Raw genomic sequence first — 23,204 nt, forward strand, 5'->3', positions numbered from 1 at the left:
TCTGCTAGATTACCAGCTGGATCTGCATGCTTGCTACTGTGTCGGCAACACTGATGGCATAGCTGCTGACTGTGTTGCTCGCTTGGCTTCAGACGAGGATTTTTTCACTACTGGTTTTCGTACTAGCATCCTTTCAGTAATAACAAATAAATATGGAGCGAGCCATTATTACAGCAGTGAAACGTAGAAAAAATGCAATTGCATTATTTCTACTTATCGATATGTTACGACAAAATCAATATCGTTTTGTTTTTTCATTTCCTTTATTTGTGGTTATATTCCTCTCCATCTTTACATAACCTAATAGCTGTCTGATTGGCTCTCACAATGAGCTAACACAGAATAAAGCCTACGGCACACGGTACAATTTTTCGTACTGGATTTGATAAGATTTAGTAAAATATTAGAAATGCTGCATTCTGATTGGTGCATTTTTAGTATTTTACTAAATCTTATCAAATCCAGTACGAAAAATCGTACCGTGTGCCGTCGGCTTAAAATAGCACCGTGTGCCGCTGGCTTAAGTTGTGGAACTGGGGCTTAGAGTTGGTAACTCTGAAACCGAAGTTACACATTGTCACCGCGTGGGGTCTCCAATATCAATTCAGAGTTTGTCCATCATTTCTACCGACTGCCGACCTTAGCTGCGCATATTGCAGTTTATTGTATTTGTAAGTACAACTCAAAGATCGAAGTATGTACAATAGAGTTGCATTGCATATATAATAGATTTCATTCTATCGTGTAAGTTTCCTGTCCAGATCGTGTTGGATTGCGTGTATTATCATTAACGAAGTGAGTGTATCGTTGTATGTGATAGCTTTATACAAATCACATTTTCAAAACCATATATTAAGCATATAATTGCATTAAGTTGCACTATGGATAAGGAGACCGAAGAAGATCGAAAAGGTAATTTTTAAATGAAATTAGTACATTCATTTTTCTTGAATCAGAAAAGAACAAAAAATAATGTACATATAAGAATAACTAACGATATGAAGTAAATGTTTACTTTCCGTATCGTAACTTTATATTTTTTCTTATAATGTAAATATGAGATTTGTTATTTTTAACTGAACTGGAATAGAATGAAATGTATATAATAGAATGAAATATATATATATATATATATATATATATATATATATATACACACACACACACACACACACACACACACACACACACTTAAAGATTAGAAAGAAAAAGCGAAAAAAAGCAGAGAGAAGAAGTTCAGTTAAGAACAACAAAACTGTCTTATGCAAACTAATTTCTTAATTTGATGTGCATTAGAATAAGATATATATATTTAAACAGCTTATAAGATTTTGCTTAGGCATTTAAGTGCAAAATTTATTTGTAAGGTTAACATGCTAAATAAATTAACTACATAATTGAATGATTTTCTCAGAATGATTTTAATCTAAATGATAAAAAATAATTATCATTTAATTAACAACATTCAGTTTTTTTACAATTTTATATCAGAAAAATTGTAAACATATCGAGAACTTGTAAATTTTTTTATATATAAACCACTCTTTTAACATAAAATAATATATATAAACATTATGATTATTAAAAACATTTATTATTAAAATACAATATGTAGCTTGTGTATATCAAGTATTTTTTCTTTGTTTTAGACAATAATTCAGATGAAGAAAAACAAAAGATTTCTTCTGAATCATCAGACATAGAGGATTCTGAAATGGAAAGGTTACGTAGATATTTAGTTCAGAAATTAAGACTTGTTGATTTGTCAACGAGTAATCAAAATGATCAGTCGCAACAAAGAGTTCTTCATGAACTTAGCTTAGATGGAATTGTTAAGTTTATTAAAGAAAAGCCAGATTGTAAAATCATTACTATGGCAGGTGCTGGAATCTCTACCTGTTAGTATATATTTAAAGACATGTTCATATCTTCTACAATAGATTCCTTTTATTTTCAATTTGTGATAATTTTTTCTATGTATAATATTTCTTATTTTATTTTTTTTTTATTTTATTAAATATGCATACAATGTTTTTTTTATTATAATCAATGACAGTAACGTTACGTATAATAACTATTATGTTGTCATATATTGATTATAAAATAATGCATTATAATATGCTTATAAATGCAAATATTGTATATGAATGTACATCAGATATGTACATAAATAATGTTTATCTGTGTTTTAGCTGCTGGAATACCAGATTTCCGCTCTCCATCCAGTGGACTTTATCATAAATTAGATAAATATAATTTACCTTATCCACAAGCTATTTTTGAGTTAGATTTTTTTATGAAAAATCCAGAACCATTCTTCACACTTGCAAGAGAATTATTGCCAGAAGGATTCCGACCTACATTGAGTCATTACTTTATTCGTCTGTTATGGGAAAAAGGTCTACTACTACGACATTATACACAAAATATTGATACATTGGAACGTATAGCCGGATTACCTTCTGAGAAATTAGTGGAAGCTCATGGAACATTTCATACTGGTCGTTGTCTTAAATGCCTAGCGCCATATATGCTCACATGGATGAAAGGTATATTTTCCAATATTTCTAAAGAAAAAGAATACTAACAAATTTTTCTATATAAATAATTTAGTTTTTTTTTTATTTCACATTTTTAAGTCTTAAAAATCTGTGCTTGTTATATAATTAGTATTATGTATATTTTATATTTTTATAACACATTTTTTTTAAGCGTCACAATACAATTAGACGACTTTGTCCCTAATGTCATATTAGCATATATATCTGCATATTATTTTAATATGCAATTTAGTTATTTATTTTTTATTCTTAACTAATAATAAACTAACAAACTTTTATTCATCTCGAAAAAAATCAAATCCAATTAACTAATGTTTGACACATACACACGCACACACACACGCGTGTGTGTGTACGTACGTACGTATGTATATGTGTATGTAGGTATAACAACTTAAACTCTCTCTTCCTCTTTTTTGTAAATTATTAGATAGTACCATTTTTTTGTAACAATATTTTTTAATATAACACTATTTTTAAATATTGAATGTTTTAATTTGGTAATATAACACAATTTCTAGCTTTTGAATAAATTAAAATTTTTAATCAAGTAAATAAAATAATTTAAAGATAACTTAACAAGATATTAATTTAATGAGATACTGATTATGCTTTTAAATTATAGAAAAAATCATAGAAGGCATGATACCAAAATGTGAAGAATGTAATGAAGGTGTCGTAAAACCTGACATAGTCTTTTTTGGTGAAACGTTACCTGAACGTTTTCAAGTACTTGCTGATCGAGATTTTGTACAAGCTGATCTTTTAATTATTATGGGATCAAGTCTAGTAGTACAACCTTTTGCATCATTAATAGACAGGTATGCATATAAATATTATAAAATTTTGAAAAATATAGAATTTTATAAACATAGAATGTATATAAACATGAAAATACATATTGCAATTCTCTATTTAAAAAGAATCTTTTTTTATTTTTTGGTTCTAAAATTGAGTGTAATAAATTGTGCAATTCTTTGCAGTCCAAATCATTTCCGACATTTTGTTCCAACAGGTCCAAGTGCAATTCAGCTATTTTCAGTTATACTTAATGACGTGTGTGTGTGTATGTGCGCGCGTGTGCGTGCGTGTGCGTGCGTGCGCGTGCGCGTGCGTGTGCGCGTGCGTGTGCGCGTGCGTGCGTGTGTGTGTGTGTGTGTGTGCGTGCGTGCGTGTGTGTGTGTGTGTGTGTGTGTGTGTGTGTGTGTGTGTGTGTGTGTGTGTGTGTGTGTGTTCGTTCGTGTGTATCTTCCCATATTTTTATCTCTTATATTATATAAAATGCACAAAGGAAGAAATAAGCCTGCAAAAGTATATGCATATACAGGGTGTCCCTGAATGGTCTGTACAAACTTTGTGAATAAGTTCCAGGGACCTAAACAAGCAGAAAATGTCCCATAAACATGGGGTCGGAAACGCTTGCTTCTGGAGTTACGACGGTTCGAAGTTTTCCTGCAATAGCTGGAGAAATTATCACGTCAAATCGTATAGGTGTTACAAAACTGTGTTTAAAAACATGAATGAATCAAATTATTCATTTTATGAACTGGCGGATATCCATCTGGTGTATGGCCGTGCCGGTGGAAATGGACGGTTCGCCAGACAATGCGGCGACGTGCGCAGGCTTCCTTGGAATCTAACGGAAGCCATTTCGAGCATTTGCTATAGCAAGTGTACTGTCCTGTTATGTCCGTGGCAAAACCGAGGAAATAAATAAACACAGTTTTGTAACACCTATGCGATTTGACGTGATAATTTCTCCAGCTATTGCAGGAAAACTTCGAACCGTCGTAACTCCAGAAGCAAGCGTTATTCACAAAGTTTGTACAGACCATTCAAGGACACCCTGTATTATAATAATATCAAAAATACTTTCGGGATCCCTAGAATATTTATAAATACACACACACACATATATATATATATAGAATTATAAATATATAATAGACATAAATAGTCGTAAATAAATTCCTTTATCGAATTACTAGACTTGATGGATCAACTGGAACGAAATATAATGTTGAGTCATGTGATATCGATATATGATTGCAAAGAATTAAGGAAACTACAAAATTGACGAATAATTGCTTTTATAAGAAAAGAATCGGAATTGTGTGTCACATGTCATATGTCTGTCACATTTGATTTTGATGGACTTTGAATATAAGATAAAAATTATAAGATAAAAATAAAAGATACATAGGCATTATCAAATGTTTAGGAATTAAAACAATTGTTTAAAATTGACTTTGATATATAAAAAAGTGTTTCTAACAAAAGTTTTATGGGATTTTATATATTTCGTAACTACATATTTAAATTCGTGTTCGACTACATATTTTTTAATATTTCTCTATTATTATTTTCTTATTTTTATTTCATTCTCTATTATTATTTTTGCAGATTTTAAAATTAGAACAGAAAACAAAGAAAGTGTTTAATCTAGTATTACATACAAGTGCCAAATCTATATATTATAACACTATTTTACAAAATCACATTTGTGAAAAATTTTAAGTTACATTGTAAATATCTATGTCGCGTTTATGTTGCACAATATATAATAGCTTGTCTAAATATCTCATACTCCACACTATAAAATGACCACAAACTAAACATTTTTAATTGCATGTATAATGTGTGCATATATAATATATGACATATTTTATGATATAATAATAAATGAGTTGTATATGTATAAGAGGAAATAACAGTTTTATATCGATATTATTTTTATTCTTTATGTTCCGTTATATATATATAGGGTGTTTAAAAACATTAAAAGGATTAAGGAGAAGATTTCCTAGATCAAAATAAGAAAAATTGTATAAATATGTATCTGAGAAAATAAATGCTCTGTTTTTGATATACGACTTTTAAAAGGTGAACTTTTTGAATAAAATAATTATATATTAAAAATTGAAATTTTAAGAATGTAATATATATATGACGAGTTTATTAATATATATACATACATATATACATGTGTGTGTGTGTGCGCGCGCGTGCGCGTGTGCGTGTGTGTGTGTGTGTGTGTATAATTGTTTTATATACATGGTGGGCCATTTTAATCTATGCACCCAAATTTCTTTGTACCTAAGACAGATACGGAAAAATGATTCAGACAAAAGTTGTTTGGTTTCGAGGGGGCCATAAGATGGTATCATTGGTTTGACCTTGAAGAGTTATTTGAAGGTCACATGAAGGTCACCTTCAATTTCTTAAATGGAACCTACTATTTGTCATTGCATATTCTTGTAGCTTATCTCGAGAGCTTTCCAAAACACTATAATTAAGTACTTTTTTGTTAAGTACTTTTTGAGTTATGAGGCTTGAAATAATTTCTTAATTTTACATAAACCGTAAAATATCTTGTAAAATATTCATTTTTCGATTATCTTACCTTAATACTTTTATGTACAAAATAATGAGAGGAATCAATTGGTGTAAAGAAAAAACATAGTTGTTTTGAAGAAAAAATATGTAATTTGCAATTAACAATTCCATATTTTTTCTTAAAAACAACTATGTGTTTTCTTTACACCAATTGATTCCTCTCATTATTTTGTACATAAAAGTATTAAGGTAAGATAATCGAAAAATGAATATTTTACAAGATATTTTACGGTTTATGTAAAATTAAGAAATTATTTCAAGCCTCATAACTCAAAAAGTACTTAACAAAAAAGTACTTAATTATAGTGTTTTGGAAAGCTCTCGAGATAAGCTACAAGAATATGCAATGACAAATAGTAGGTTCCATTTAAGAAATTGAAGGTGACCTTCATGTGACCTTCAAATAACTCTTCAAGGTCAAACCAATGATACCATCTTATGGCCCCCTCGAAACCAAACAACTTTTGTCTGAATCATTTTTCCGTATCTGTCTTAGGTACAAAGAAATTTGGGTGCATAGGTTAAAATGGCCCACCCTGTATATTAATAATTATATACATATATTAATCTCCTCTTATGAGTAAAATATATATTTTACTGATAAAATTTTGTATACAGGGTGTAACTGAAAAAGTGCCCACGGAGCAAATAGCGTTATTCCTGATTAAAAATCGAGTCGAAAAGTCCTGAACCATTTTTTTCTATAATGCTTAATAAAGCGGTAATTATTGAATAATATTGCGCCAATAAGCAGTTACACCCTGTATATTACAGAACATGAGAAGTATATATTTTTAACACATATTTTCAGTTACTTATAATTTTTCATGCATTGGAACAACTTCTCGATTGTATAAAAAAATTCATTATACTTTTTCTTGAATATAATGGAAAATAAAGAAAATAAAAATTATGTTGATAAAGATACATTTTTGTTTATACATGTTCAAATTGTTTATTATTATGTAAAATACATCATACATTATACATGAATACAATTAAAAATGTTTAACTTGTGGTAATTTTATAGTGTGGAATATGTATGAAGATAGGAGATGCTGTTATTGCATTGTGCGGCCTAAGCACGACGTAGGTGTAGCGTATATAATACTTAAAAATTTATCTTTTTTATAAGGAAGTAAAAAAATAAGCACAAACTACATGTGCCAGTTATGAAAAACTGTTTTATATATATACAGGGTGTCCCATTTTAACTTGGACAGTAAAATATCTCAAAAACTAAGCCCAGCAAACAAAAATGTTTCAGACAAAAGTTGTATGGTTTCGAGGGGGCCATAAGATGGTACCATTGGTTTGACCTTGAAGAGTTATTTGAAGGTCACATGAAGGTCACCTTCAATTTCTTAAATGGAACCTACTATTTGTCATTGCATATTCTTGTAGCTTATCTCGAGAGCTTTCCAAAACACTATAATAATAATTAAGTACCTTTTCGTTAAGTACTTTTTGAGTTATGAGGCTTGAAATAATTTCTTAATTTTACATAAATCGTAAAATATCTTGTAAAATATTCATTTTTCGATTATTTTACCTTAATACTTTTATGTACAAAATAATGAGAGGAATCAATTGGTGTAAAGAAAACACATAGTTGTTTCGAAGAAAAAATATGTAATTTGCAATTAACAATTTCATATTTTTTCTTAAAAACAACTATGTATTTTCTTTACACCAATTGATTCCTCTCATTATTTTGTACATAAAGGTATTAAGGTAAGATAATCGAAAAATGAATATTTTACAAGATATTTTACGGTTTATGTAAAATTAAGAAATTATTTCAAACCTCATAACTCAAAAAGTACTTAACGAAAAGGTACTTAATTATTATTATAGTGTTTTGGAAAGCTCTCGATAAAAATAAAAAATTCAACTTCCGATCCGGATGACGTATTTCCGGTCGGAATCAAAAGTTGAAAATATCACCATTTGATAGAGCGTACTCGATTTACTTAAAAATTGTTCGCGATTTTTGATAAAAACCATTTATTTTCATTTTAAAAGGGGTGTACGGGTGGTCTGGGACACCCTGTATCTACAGGGTGATTCTAAACAAACATTTGTCTTTAAAATATCAAATTCTTGAATGAATTCTAAGACGATTTTTCCTCTTGCAAAATTTTGCCCGGAGCTTAGTTTTTAAACTATAAAGGAAAATAGTTAACTAATTACGGAACGAGTACGAGAGATAGGCAGGGACGGCGCAATATAGGCGATTACGTGGGGCGCTCGCCGCGATCAACTGATTGCTACATCGCGTATAGTAATTTGCAATTAACAATTAGATATTTTTTTTAAAAAACAACTATGTTTTTTCTTTACATCAATTGATTCCTCTCATTATTTTGTACATAAAAGTATTAAAGTAAAATAATCAAAAAATGAATATTTTACTAGATATTATATGGTTTATGTAAAATTAAAAAATTATTTCAAGCCTCATAACTCGAAAAGTACTCAATGAAGAAATACTTTATTATAGTTTTGGAAAGCTCTCGAGATAAGCTACAAGAATAAGTAATAAAAAATAGGGGATTCTGTTTAAAAAATTGAAGGTGACCTTCGCGTGACCTTCAAACGACTCTCCAAGGTCAAATCATTGCCACCATCTGATGGCCTCCTTCAAGCCATACAACTTTTGTTTGAAACATTTTTTTATTTAACGCACCGTTTCGGAGATATTTGAGCGTATTATTTAAAATGGGACACCCTGTATATATACAGAGTATCCCATTTTAATTGCACACCCCGATTAATATCGCAAAAAGTGTTCGGATAAAAAAATGTTTTAAACAAAAGTTGTAGGGTTTCAAGTAACGTTTTACGCAACAATACCGGTATGACCTTGTAACGGAGCACCTTTCCCGTCGCGGATCGGCTCGCCGGTGTCAGGGTTCGGGAGAAGGGGAGGCTCAGGCTTGCAGAACTACATGTTACGAAACAGAACAGATACTTTATTCAGTTAATTTAGATTCACAAACATATATAAATTCGTAAGATATTTACAGGGTGGTCGCGTACGGTTCGTGACGGACGCGGATCAAACGCAAGATATGCACAGCACGACGCGGACTTTATCCTAAAGACGCAGAATATTTACAAGGGGTCACGTACAACTAGGCACGGACGTGAACGCAAAATATTTACAAGGTGGTCACGTACGTTTCATTACGGACGCGGATCTTATTTTAAAGACGCAGGATATTTACAGGGTGATCGCGTACACTTAGGCACGGATGCAGGTCGGACACGAGCCGTGAAAACGGCTGATTGTCCCAGGAGCCGTGAGAACGGCTGTTTGTTCTAGGAGCCGTGAAAACGGCTATTCGTTCGGGAGCCGTGAGAACGGCTATTCGGTCGGGAGCTGTGAAAACGGCTATTCGTCCAGGAGCCGTAAGAACGGCTATTCGGTCAGAAGCCGTGAAAACGGCTATTCGGTCGGTGCCGTGAAAACGGCGGTTAGGTCGTCAAGGGTGTGAGCCGGACGTCGGTTGCAACCGACCGAGTACGAGAGCGCCCGTACCCTGGACCGGATCGTCCGTGGCTCGACGGGATGCTACTGGTCATCGGGTGCACCCGACCGGGCACGGTAACGATCGTGCTCTGGACCAGTGAGCAAGGATAGGAGCTCGGTAAGCTTCGAATGCCCAGAGTGCGCCCTGTGGCTTCGAGCGTCCCGAGAGTCGGGACAGGAAAAGGTATCGGTCTGCCGGAGCGGCCGGCTTATATACCCGGCTGGATACCCCCACGCGATACCCCCACATGGGCATGCGTGTCGAAGTGGGGTAGGCCGCGGCTCTCAATCCGTGGCTCGGCAATAAGGCCCTAAACAGTGGCGCTCAACGCCAATTTGCGCGGGCGGGTACTCGGACCGCGACTTAACTCGTAGTAACGGCTCTGCCATTACAACCTTGAAGAGCTTTGTCAAGGTCACGTAAAGATCATCTTGAAATTTTTTAATGGAAACCTCTATTTTTTATTGCATATTCTTGTAGCTCATTTCGGGAGCTTTTCAAAACACTATAATAAAGTATCTTTTCATTAAGTACTTATTGAGTTATAAGGCTTGAAATCATTTCTTAATTTTACGTAAAATATCTTGTAAAATATTCATTTTTCGATTATCCTACCTTAATACTTTTATGTACAAAATAATGAAAGGACTCAATTGGTGTAAAGAAAACACATAATTGTTTAAAAAAAAATGTAATTGTTAATTGCAAATTACATATTTTTTCTTCGAAGCAATTATGTGTTTTCTTTACACCAATTGATTCCTCTCATTGATATTGTTGCGTAAAGCGTTACTTGAAACCCTACAACTTTTGTCTGAAACATTTTTTCATCCGAACACTTTTTGCGATATTAATGGGGGTACACAATTAAAATGGGACACTCTGTATACACAGAATGTAACTAAAAAAGCGCTCACGGAGCAAATAGCGTTATTCCTGATTAAAAATCAAGTTGAAAAGTCCTGAACTATATTTTTCTATAATGCTTAATAAAGCCGTAATTATTGAGTAAAGTTGCGCCAAAAAGCACCGACCTTTAATCTCCTTGTCGAAATTTTCTTTAAGGAAACGCTTTTAACGGAAGAAATACGATTTTTAATGCAAAAAAGTTTTTCGCATTATTACGAGTCATAAGAATATTGCACGATAGCGGTATGACATAGCGCCGTAGCGGCGGAGCACTTGCGCACACTACCAGGTGCGCGGCTCACTAACGTGCGCCCGGCTAAAAGTCGGTGCTTATTGGCGCAACTTTACTCAATAATTACGCTTTATTAATATGTTAAAGAAAAAAATGGTTAAGGATTTTTGGACTCGATTTTTAATCAGGAATAACGCTATTTGCCCAGTAACTAAAAGCGTCCCCGGGCAAATAGCGTTATTCCTGATTAAAAATCGAGTCCAAAAGTTCTTAACCATTTTTTTCTTTAACATATTAATATTCTTTAACATATATATATATATATATATATATATATATATATATATATATATTAAAAATCATTTTTTTTTTAAGAGTGCGAACTACTTGTCCACGTCTGCTTATCAACAATGAAAAAGTAGGTATGCAAGATCGTTTATCACGGTTCTTAGGCCTACGACAGGGTTTAATGTTTGATACCAAGAGTGCGCAAGGAGGACGCGATATAGCTTGGCTAGGTGATTGTGACACAGGTTGCCAACTGTTGGCAGATAAACTTGGCTGGGGGGTAAAATTTTTATATATATATTTTTATGGCTTATTTTCTGTTGTTTTGCTGTCACGTCCTGATAACTCCGATTCCGTGAAACAAGCAATTCCAATGATTTTGAGGACGTTCTACAGAACATCTAAATTACGAGTTCTTACGGTTAAGGGGATAAAACTCAAGAATAATTAGCTGCTTAGAGTTTGATTTTCTTCGCTAGAATAAGAAAGAAGTATGGCGATGTTTAAATTTTTGAGAGAAATTTATATATATATTGTTTATGTCGATGTGTGTTTAAAATTTTTATTTCTAATTAGATTGATCTAATAGTATGTCATAATTATTTGTCATAGTTATGTCCTAGTTATGTCCTATTTACGCTTTAATTTACGCTGGAATCGAATCGAAATAAACCTAATCTAAAAACTTCTAGTCTTCTAAGATTAGTCTAATCTTCTAATCTTCTTTTCTTGTTATGGAAGCGTTTTTTGTTTCTAAAATTGAGAGGCAACGGTAGTATTATGTATCCAAGTTTTAGGAACGAATTCTTTGAACTATTCTAAGATCTAAGAAAAAGATCTTCGCGAACAGTTTTGAGTAGTCTTCCAAGAGAAAATATTCTATGAATATATATCAGTTTCATTTTCTAAATGCAATGCTTGCAAGATCGCGTCTTACATTTTAGTTAATTATAGTTATATTTATAATACTTTAACTAAATAAATTACGATAAATAACTTTTTCAAAGATTTATAATAATATTAGACATTTATCATAGTTTTTACATAATTAGATTTTTAATTTCTTTGAACGCAATTTATACATCATTTCTATATCGAACGGATACAATAAGGCTACAATCCATATAATAAAAGAAATACACGTTTAAAAGAACACTTTTATATCGATCTTCATTTTCTTAAGATTCTTGCATAGGTATCTCGCTTGCGAAGACGATTCATATACAGGGTGTCGCAGACCACCCGTATCAGCCGAATATGTCAAAAACTGAGCGCGGCAGACAAAAATATTTCAGACAAAAGTTGTAAGGTTTCAAGTAACGCATTACATGGCGATATCAGTATGATCTTGAAGAGTGTTGTCAAGGTCACGTAAAGGTCATCTTGAAATTTTTTAATGGAAACCTCTATTTTTTTATTGCATATTCTTGTAGCTCATTTCGGGAGCTTTTCAAAACACTATAATAAAGTATCTTTCCCTTAAGTACTTATTGAGTTATAAGGCTTGAAATCATTTCTTAATTTTACATAAACCGTAAAATATTTTGTAAAATATTCATTTTTCGATTATCTTACCTTAGTACTTTTATGTACAAAATAATGAGGGGAATCAATTGGTGTAAAGAAAACACATAGTTGTTTCGAAGAAAAAATATGTAATTATTAATTGCAAATTACATATTTTTTCTTCGAAACAACTATGTGTTTTCTTTACACCAATTGATTCCCCTCATTATTTTGTACATAAAAGTACTAAGGTAAGATAATCGAAAAATGAATATTTTACAAAATATTTTACAGTTTATGTAAAATTAAGAAATGATTTCAAGCCTTATAACTCAATAAGTACTTAATGAAAAGATACTTTATTATAGTGTTTTGAAAAGTTCCCGAGATGAGCTACAAGAATATGCAATAAAAAATAAAGGTTTCCATTAAAAAATTTCAAGATGACCTTTACGTGACCTTGACAACACTCTTCAAGGTCATACTGATATCGCCATGTAATGCGTTACTTGAAACCTTACAACTTTTGTCTGAAATATTTTTGTATGCCGCGCTCAGTTTTTAAGATATTCGGCTGATACGGGTGTTCTGCGACACCCTGTATATATATATATATATATACAGGGTGACCCATTTTAACTTAGGCAGCCAAATAACTCGAAAAATAAGCAAGATAGAGAAAAATGTTTTAGACAAAAGTTGTATGGTTTCGAGGGGACCATAAGATGGTATCATTGGTTTGACCTTGAAGAGTCATTTGAAGGTCACGTGAAGGTCACTTCAATTTTTTTAAATGGAATACCCTATATATTTTTGTACATTCTTGTAGCTTATTTCGAGAGCTTTCCAAAACACTATAATTAAGTACCTTTCCGTTAAGTACTTTTTGAGTTATGATGCTTGAAATAATTTCTTAATTTTACATAAACCGTAAAATATCTTGTAAAATATTCATTTTTCGATTATCTTACCTTAATACTTTTATGTACAAAATAATGAGAGGAATCAATTGGTGTAAAGAAAACACATAGTTGTTTTTAAGAAAAAATATGGAATTGTTAATTGCAAATTACATATTTTTTCTTCGAAACAACTATGTGTTTTCTTTACACCAATTGATTCCTCTCATTATTTTGTACATAAAACTATTAGGTAAGGTAATCGAAAAATGAATATTTTACAAGATATTTTACGGTTTATGTAAAATTAAGAAATTATTTCAAGCCTCATAACTCAAAAAGTACTTAACGAAAATGTACTTAATTATAGTGTTTTGGAAAGCTCTCGAGATGAGCTACAAGAATGTACAAAAATATATAGGATGTTCCATTTAAAAAAATTGAAGTGACCTTCACGTGACCTTCAAATGACTCTTCAAGGTCAAACCAATGATACCATCTTATGGCCCCCTCGAAACCATACAACTTTTGTCTAAAACATTTTTCTCTATCTTGCTTATTTTTCGAGTTATTTGGCTGCCTAAGTTAAAATGGGTCACCCTGTATATATATATATATATATATATATATATATATATATATATATATATATATATATATACAGGGTCTTCAAAAAGTCCCGGAACGCTAAAATATCTCGAAAACGATCAACTATAATGAAAAATATGTAAGGAACAAAGTTGTAGGTCTAAATAAAATGTACCTAATGATGATAAGAATTTGACCCTAGATGAAGTACTCAAGGTTATATGAAGGTCAAGTTGATTTTTTTAAATGGAACTCCCCATTTTTTATTGCATATTCTTATAGCTTATTTCTTAGAACTTTCCGAAACACTATAATAAAATATAATATAATAAATAAAATATATAAATATAAAAATATAATATATAAGGAATCAATTGCTGTAAAGAAAACACATAATTGTTTCGAAGAAAAAATATGTAATTTGCAATTAACAATTACATATTTTTTCTTAAAAATAACTATGTGTTTTCATTACACCAATTGATTTGTCTCATTATTTTGTACATAAAAGTATCAAGGTAAGATAATCGAAAAATGAATATTTTACAAGATATTTTACGGTTTATGTAAAATTAAGAAATGATTTCAAGCCTTATAACTCAAAAAGTACTTGAGGGAAAAATATTTTATTATAGTGTTTTGGAAAGCTCTTGAAATAAGCAATAAGAATATGCAATAAAAAATGCGGAGTTCCATTTAAAAAAATCAACTTGACCTTCATATGACCTTGAGTACTTCATCCAAGGTCAAATTCTTATCATCATTAGGTACATTTTATTTAGTCCTACAACTTTATTCCTTACATATTTTTCATTATAGTTGATCGTTTTCGAGATATTTTAGCGTTCCGGGACTTTTTAAAGACCCTGTATATTCATATATATCTCTTTCTCAGATTCGCACCTTATTATAGGTTGCATATAAGAATATATCTCTTACTTTCCTATAGATATTTCTCATCGCCTATTGGATATGGAGAATAATGAGAAAATAAAGAAAAATTTTCACGCGATCTAGGAGTCGCTGGACGTGACATTATATCTGCATGTTTTGATATTTTTATTTTTGTTTAAATATAAATAAAATTTGCTTTTATATGTGTAACATAGGTAATAAAGAATTTATAATTTTAGGATGAATTGCGTATTCTTATGCAAAAAGAACATGATAATTTGGATGTAAAAAACCGAAACGACAATTAATTGGAAATGATTGAATATTATATAATGGGGAAAAGTTTTTCCTTTAAGAAGAAGTCATTTTATTGACATATTATTTTATCTCAAAAATGTACTAATACGAAATTTTAGTTAAGGTAGGTAACAAAAACTGTTATTCTTAAAAATTAAATAATATCTACAATACAATCAGTTAAATATGTATATGTGTGATTATTTTATTATTTTTCTTATAAGTAAATAATTAAACAATAATAATATTAATGTGCAATTTTAATTTAGCATTAGGAATTACCGATTCAGCCTTTCCTAATCATCCATTATTTGATTGTCGAACTGTATAAGAAATTCAAAACACATAAACACAAATGGGTTTTATGGTAAAATCATTTAACATGGAAATTAAGAATATAGAGGAATATTTTATTTTTATGGATATTAAATGTTTTATTTATGATTCTGGAAATAAGTATTAAATAAAAAAAGTATTACGATGGTGGTCTATATTTATTCTGCAGTTTTATATTATTCTTTATTCATAAATTTAATACTTGTTAAATTTGTTGTGCTTCTCTGACGTAGGATGTGGGAACGTCGTCGGATAAGAAATTAAGAAGTTCGCGAACTATCAGTGGTCGCTAAATATTTATTGAAGTTTATTTGTAATTATAATAATTTGTTTTTTTATTTTATAAAAACAAAACTATACTTTATATTTTCTTGTAGCTTTATACGCGATGTGGAATTTATATTTTTCATTTTCTTTTCTTATCGTGTGTCTATCAAAGTGGTTCGCGTTTAACTTATAAGATATCAAGTATTAATTACTTCTAGCAAAAATTAGCCAAAGTTCTTAAAATATGCATAAGATTAATGAATGCCCGCCACTCGGTTGTAGTGGGTAGTTTTTATTATTTTGATTTTGACTAAAATTTTAGAGAATTATTGCGACATGATGGTAATTTCTTCGTGACGGTCAAGCCTTAATGCACGTGAAGATGGTTCAAAGTCGAAATCCTTCGTTTGCACTTTTGCACTTCCGGAATTTCCATGTGTGATTCACTAAAATAGTACTTTGCGCAGTTCGCGAATGTTCTATCACATATCCGTGTGTATTTTAATATTAAATAAAAATACTAATACTAACTTTAAAAATACTGCAATCTCTCAGACTATAAATACATTTTTTACATAATACATTTAAGAATTAAGGAAGATAATATAGGGATATCTCATATAGAACCATGAGAATTATACGGATTCGTTTTCTATATTATGACCAAAATCTAAATAGAATAGCATTAATTTAATTAAGAAGAAGACTATACGACACTCCGTCACCGAATTGAATAAAAAACTTTGTGAGTATATTTAATATATAACTAATTTGTGCAAAGCAGCAAGACACACCATTCAATCGTTTTTGAGAAAAAAAAGCATTTAAGTTAAAGTTTCGCAAATACCTTAAGAATCAAGAGACACGGTAGTATCTCGCACCAAGTATACGCGCAGCATTCGCGCAGAGCACAGCAAGGTACACCCCGTGTATCTTAACGTGAGTCGAATAGTTAAGACCAGTGTTTTCCGTTATTTAGATAAAATTATCTAGATTTTCATCTAGATGCAATTATTGTTTATTTTATCTTTTATCTATATAATTCAAGTTTGTGGTATCTTTATCTGTATCTCAGATATAAAAAAGTGGTCTTTTATTAAAAGATCTAAGATAATGTAATCAGTGTACACTGAGTACAATTTTTCCAAACCATAGCAATTTACTGGCCAGCTACTCTAATCGGTCAATTTCAACCGTAATCGAGCCCACAACCTATGTAATACGGATTTAAAAGTGATCCACTTAATGATCGCGACACTCGTAAACATGATGTGTCTTTGTTTAACTTTTAGCAAACAACAAGGATAAGATGATTCTGCGAGCATTGCGATCGTTAAGTGGAACGCAGTCATAATCACATTGGTCGATTGACATTGACATTGTGGACACGGCCGATACTCGTTATTGTTGTCAAATGAATACATGCTTATTTTCTGTAATTTTTTGTCTCGAATGTATTATTTTTATATATCCTAAATTGTTTTGGTAATTATGCACTTTACGGATGACTTCACCGATTTCAATGATCTTAACATATGTTGTCAAGCTCACTTTCTTGAGTAAGTATCAAAAGGTTTTAAGTGTCGCTCACTATTTATTAGAAAGTTATTAACGAAAAAGTTTTACGAATTATGTGCAATTTTTAGACATTATGTACATTTTAAGAGTCAAGATGAAATGTACATGTGTGGATACAGTGTGTTCCGCCCCCCTACGGGGGGGCCCCACTTTCGGAAAATATAACCTAACCTAAACCTATTTCTGATTTAAAACTAAAATTTGGTTTGAGATGAACCTTGCTTCGCATGAAAAGTTGCAAACACATGTAAACTTCGTTTTATCTTGCAAAGTACATGTTTGGAGACAGTAGGTTACGTCCTCCCGTAGGTAGCCATAGGGGCCGTAGCAAGAAGGCTTCATTTTTAGAAGATATAACCTAACCCAAACCTATTCTAAAAACCAAATTTTAATTTTAAATCAGAAATAGGTTTGGGTTAGGTTATATCTTCCGGAAGTGGAGCCCCCCATAGGGGGGGGGGACCTATTGTCTCCAAGCATGTACTTTGCAAGATAAAACGAAGTTCACATGGGTTTGCAATTTTCACGCGAAGCAAGGTTCATCTCAAATCAAATTTTAGTTTTAAATCAGAAATAGGTTTGGGTTAGGTTATATCTTCCGAAGGGGGGACGGAACCCATTGTCTCCAAGCATGTACTTTGCAACACAAAACAAAGTTTACTCTACATTTAATGATGACCTTTGCTATATATTAAATATATATTCCATCAAATATATCTTCTTAAACGTACATGCTGTGGCAAAATCATATTATATTCATTAAACTTTTTTCGTTAACAACTTTTTAATAAATAGTGAGCGACACTTAAAACCTTTTGATACTCAGAAGAGTGAGTTTGACAACATATGCCAAGATCATTGAAATCGGTGAGGTCGTCCGTAAAGTGCATAATTATCATTGTTTTAAATATTATCTTATAAGTATCTAGATAAAATATTTAACTAATTCATCTTTTATCTAGATACACTCAAACCGAATTATCTTTATCTTATCTGAGATATATGAGTATATGATTTATCTAATCTGTATCTAGATTATTTTAAGTTATTTAAGCGCAACACTGGTTAAGACCTTATAAAATTATCGGATTTTAATAGTGACTGAACCGATTAAGTTTTTAATAAGCTTACTGGATAGCTTGAGTTTCATTTATATAAGAAAAGTATCTTCATTTTTGTCCTACGTATTCTATGAAAGGAGATATTTTGATGTAAAGTCTGAAACAGAAAATATTTATTGGATTAAGAAACGTGTTCGTCTCCGGACAAGATAATTATTTACTTATACGGATCATCTCCCGATTTCAATAATTCCTACATTTGTTAAAAAGATCATCACTCTGAGTAATGTTGTGAAGATTTTAATCGGCGGTCATTGTTTATTAAAAAAATATAAACAAAAGAAGTTTGATAAGTAAGAAGTTTATTAATACATTTATCGAAAGAAGAGTCAATTGTTGCATAATTCCACATAGATTTGTAATTTTCTATGCAAAATGAAGTGTATCCCGCATCACAAACACGGATTGGGTTGGGTTAGGTTAGGTTATATTTTCTGGAAGTGGAGCCCCTCGCAAGGGGGCGAAACATACTGTTTGTAACCATGTACTTCCTAAGATGAAGCAAAATTCTTAACGAAGATTAAGATTAAGTGAACTTCGCTTCATCTTGAAAAGTACATGCGTAGACACAGTGTGTTCCGTCCCCCTGCAGTGGGCTCCACTTTCAAAAGATATAACCTAATCCAACCAATGTCCGTAGTATGGGATATACCTCGCTTTGCATAGAAAGTTATAAATCCATAATATATGTACACGCACCGGCAGAAATGGTGTCCCGGTATGTCTGTGTGGCGGTCGACGTCATACGCAAAGCGCGCACGTACGTGAGCCACGAATTTATTCTTCATTAAATTTTATCTTTTTATATAATTTAATTATTATTTAATTTAATAGAATGAATGCCGACTTTTAGTGCACGCGGTTAAGCCGCATTTCTTAAAGAAAGAAAAGAAAAGTATGCATATCGATACTAGAGCGCACGACACACGTATAGAAACAGCGCGGTGTCTCGCGCGGTATATAGCTGTCTCGCTCTCTTCGAGCGTCGAGTGAGAGAGATGGTTATTGGACACCTCTAACTATCAAGTCTTGTAATGCTTTCTCTCTCGCTCTTATGTGCGCGAAGGACGCAACATCGAAACGCCTCCCACTACTTTACCCCCACATTCTCTTTCGCTGCCCGGCCCACGTACATGCGCGCTTCGCTTATGTGAGTATGACGTCTGTGAGCGTCAACACAAGCATACCGGGACACCATTCCTCCCGGTGCGTGTACAAGTAATAATATATATACATGGTATCCGAAAAATATGTTCTATATGTTTCATAAAGTTTCTTTTGTTTATAACTTTCAAATAAACAACGAGCGCCGACTAAAATCTTTTGAATGTTACTCAGGGTCATTACTTTGACAATATACAGGGTAGGGCAAAAGTTCCGGAACGGCTAAATATCTCAGAAAATACTAATTTTTTGAAAAAATGGTTTAGATAGAAAAAAATGGCTTAAAAAATCTATTAGCTGATGGTATTTATTTGACCTTGGGATGACCTTGAAAAGCGCAGTCAAGGTCACCATAAAAATCTTAAATGGCAACCCCTATTTTTTATTACATATTCTTATAGCTGAGGTCGAGAGCTTTCCAAAACACTATAATTAAGTTAGTTTTTATTAAGTACTTTTTGAGTTATGAGGCTTGAAATCATTTCTTAATTTTACATAAACCATAAAATATCTTGTAAAATATTCATTTTTCGATTATCTTACCTCAATACTTTTATGTACAAAATAATGAGAGGAATCAATTGGTGTAAAGAAAACACAGTTATTTTTAAGAAAAAATATGTAATTGTTAATAGTTCTATAGTTCTAGATAAGTTTCAAAAATAGTTCTGCTCAAAATACTACAAAAATTATATTTAAAGTTCTCGACTTAGAAGACGAAATGGCGATAACTTTTACAATTTTGGTTTTAACGCTTCGAGTCTTAAAAATAATCGTTAGAACTCGTGAGGGGCTACCCAGAATTTTGAATAGAACGTCGAATATCCGAAACAAATTTTTCGATCCGAGAAACAGAAATTTTCGACTTGAGAAACAAAAATCGGCGAGAACTCTTTTAATTTTGATTAAAATTAATTTTAATTAGCGCTTCAAGTCTTAATAATAATCTTTAGCACTCATGAGGGGCTATCCAGAACTCTAAATAAAGAATCGAATTTTTGAAAAAAATTTTTCACGTCTCGAGTCAAAAATCAATTTTTTTGGAAATCCGATGTTCTATTCAGAGTTCTAGGTAGCCCCTCATGAATTCTGACGATTATTATTAAGACTCGAAGCGTTAAAACCAAAATTGTAAAAGTTCGCGCCAATTTTCGTCTTCTAAGTCGAGAACTTTAAATACAATTTTTGTATTTTGAGCAGAACTATTTTTGAAAGTTATCTAGAATTATAGAACTATTAGAAATCTACCCAGAACTCTAAAGAAATTTGCTTTTTTCATATAAGCGTTGCGAAGTTAGCCCCCCATTTTTTAAATGGTTCTTTACTTTAAATGACGGAATTCTTTCTAAAATGGACTGGGAACTCTAGAACTCTACAGGGGGCACCCAAAATTCTAATAATTTTTTATGTTTCACTTAATATAATATCGAGAAAATAATGTGCATATATATACATATATACATATATATATGTGTGTATATATATATTGTGACGTGACGCCTTTTGCGCTCCGTCACAGTGACCCCGCCGGGGGGAGGAAGCGTACGGAGGGTCGTTCCTCGCACCTGAGGGGAGCCCCTTATCCGATCCCGTGATATATCTTTGTGTAGATTTTTGTGTTTTAGATTAACTTTAAGCGAGCAGAGCGCGGCAATCTGAGCGAGCGGATAGTAAGATAATGTACAGCAAGATCCCGGAGGTGGCAGTTACCGAAGAAAGGAGGAGGAGAGTAGCGAACCGATGCCTCCACTTCAAAGAAAGGTCATGTATCGAGATCCCGCTCCGCCGCTATCCATATGTAACCATTGTGTTGATATCCGCCACTTTTAGAGAGACGACGACGGGAAAATCCGGACGAAGAAACAGCGAACACTCTCTCAGACTGCAGACTGAGGAGAGGAGGTGCCTCTGGAGACGGACGAGGATACGGCCTGGCCAGCCCGACACGTCCGATCTACCGACAAAACCATGTCGACCAGACTACCGTCAACGTCGGATCTTGGCCCCTACAGAAGAGCAACCCGCCGTGCGGCAGGACGAAATTCGAGGGGGCGGAGAATATCGACCCCTTCTTGTCGAAAATCGATAGGGTGCGCGGAAAATCGGCGCGGGACTCGAGGGCCTCGAGGAGCCTTTATCACAAGTCACTGTTCGACGAGCTGCGATAGCGAAAGCACGATTCTCCGTTCAGGCTGCCGTATCGAGAGCACGACCGCAGCGAGAGCACAGCGAGGACCCGGACACCGAAGCTAGACTGTAAGCCATCGCTCAGGTAGCCGTAGAATTATTCCCGGATACAGCTGGCGTCGTACCTTTTCCTGATACCGTCGCGACGGTGATCTCGTTACCGAATTGTTGCAGAAGCCTGCGTGCTTTTCTCGCATTTCGTTGCCGGACGCCAGCTGGGCCCCGGGTATCGCGGATCTGTCCCTCTCAGGGGGTTCGTCGCCGACAGTCATTATACCGTATCGTTAGTGCCGTACCGTATCGTATCGTATCGTATCGTATCGTTTCGTTTCGTATCTTGTTATATCGTTGCGTGGAGCGTCGAATTTCGAGAGTATTAGTATGGTCACGAGATTCCGACACTGTCGTATTGCGTAAAGAATAGCGGGGTTTGCGTGAGATCGTTCTTCGCGAGTGAGAGTTACCGTATATCCGAAATCTACTCAGCAAGAATTGGATAATTCACGAAATCTCTGTTCAAAATTTACGTCCGTTAACGTTCGTGTTGTTTGAAATTGCGTGAGAGTCGAATTTGTTTTCGCCGAGAGCGAAAGGTCGTGAAGATACCGGAAAACATTGCGAGATAATACTTGTGCCCGCTGACATGGAATTACCGTTACTCATAACCGTCGTTACATTTGAATTGATTGCCGCAGATTACCGCTGACTATTATGGGAAGTTTAATCCGATTTATATCGTGATCTTTTATGAGGCTCGTGCCTTTTGGGGATTTCCGAAATCACATCCGTATTGTTACATTTTGTCGTTATATTTGATTTTTCCGTAAATTACCTGTTGACTTTACTCATCGCTGTCCGTGAAATTATATTCGTTATCGTTCCGATCTCATAATTATCTTTTAGTCGCGCGTATTATATGTATTCGTTCCCGTATAGATGATAATCGACCTTCGTATCTTTCGTATAACTCTGATGTTTCTTTTCTTTCGAAATTTATATTATCGATCTCGTTACTTGCGTATCTTCTACATTTAATCTTTTCTATTTTCCCCGTACCTTTAACCTTTTCTATTGTACTCATATCGTCTTTGTTATATACTTTGTCCATATACTCTATAACTGTTAAATATATTTATAATTATACTCGAAGGAGTGTCGATCATTTCTCTCTCCCGGAAGTTATTTAGCGCTCTCTCTCTAGCCTACAAAGAATCCTACCCCTCTGCCATCTACTGAGCTCTGGGTTATCGAATCCTTCCGTTACCGTAACAATATCGTGACGCAGGAGACCGCGCCTGGCGCCCAATACCGCTCTTCCTGTGAGAGCTGCGAGATACCGTACGCTACCGTATTCTGAGATACCGTTTTTTTTTTTTGTAAACCAGCTATTTTCTCTATCGGCCAAAATTGCACGCCGCCTCCTCCGGATCGGCGTTCCGAGGCGG

General features: G+C 33.1%; 1 protein-coding gene across 7 annotated transcripts; it reads left to right on the plus strand.

Moving 5' to 3' along the window:
* The first annotated feature begins 519 nt into the window (after window positions 1-519).
* Sirt2 (Sirtuin 2) lies at window positions 520-22,908 on the plus strand. Of its 7 annotated transcripts, none has more exons than XR_014439941.1 (8): window positions 520-671; window positions 762-912; window positions 1,650-1,898; window positions 2,193-2,549; window positions 3,187-3,382; window positions 11,010-11,202; window positions 15,049-15,230; window positions 15,376-15,599. XR_014439941.1 is itself a non-coding variant. In XM_083105646.1 (6 exons), the coding sequence occupies exons 1-6, from the start codon at window positions 882-884 to the stop codon at window positions 15,115-15,117; spliced, it is 1,095 nt and encodes a 364-aa protein (XP_082961772.1). In that variant the 5' UTR covers window positions 678-881; the 3' UTR covers window positions 15,118-15,357. The 7 variants fall into 7 exon arrangements, 2 of the variants coding, with proteins under 2 accessions (XP_082961772.1, XP_082961773.1); XR_014439943.1 differs by having other exon boundaries at window positions 567-671; window positions 750-912; XR_014439944.1 differs by lacking the exon at window positions 762-912 and having other exon boundaries at window positions 571-671.
* The last annotated feature ends 296 nt before the right edge of the window (window positions 22,909-23,204 follow it).

The sequence above is a fragment of the Camponotus vicinus genome, unplaced genomic scaffold (assembly GCF_025532165.1).
Source record: "Camponotus vicinus isolate PSW18456_S1 unplaced genomic scaffold, iyCamVici1.0 SCAF_8, whole genome shotgun sequence".
In the NCBI taxonomy this organism is placed as follows: domain Eukaryota; kingdom Metazoa; phylum Arthropoda; class Insecta; order Hymenoptera; family Formicidae; genus Camponotus; species Camponotus vicinus.

Coding starts and splice junctions, on each gene's coding strand:
- Sirt2 (XM_083105646.1), top strand. CDS start 882: ATGGATAAGGAGACCGAAGAAGATCGAAAAG. Junction 1,899..2,192: donor AGGTGCTGGAATCTCTACCT/GTTAGTATATAT, acceptor TCTGTGTTTTAG/CTGCTGGAATACCAGATTTC. Junction 11,203..15,048: donor CAGATAAACTTGGCTGGGGG/GTAAAATTTTTA, acceptor TTATAATTTTAG/GATGAATTGCGTATTCTTAT.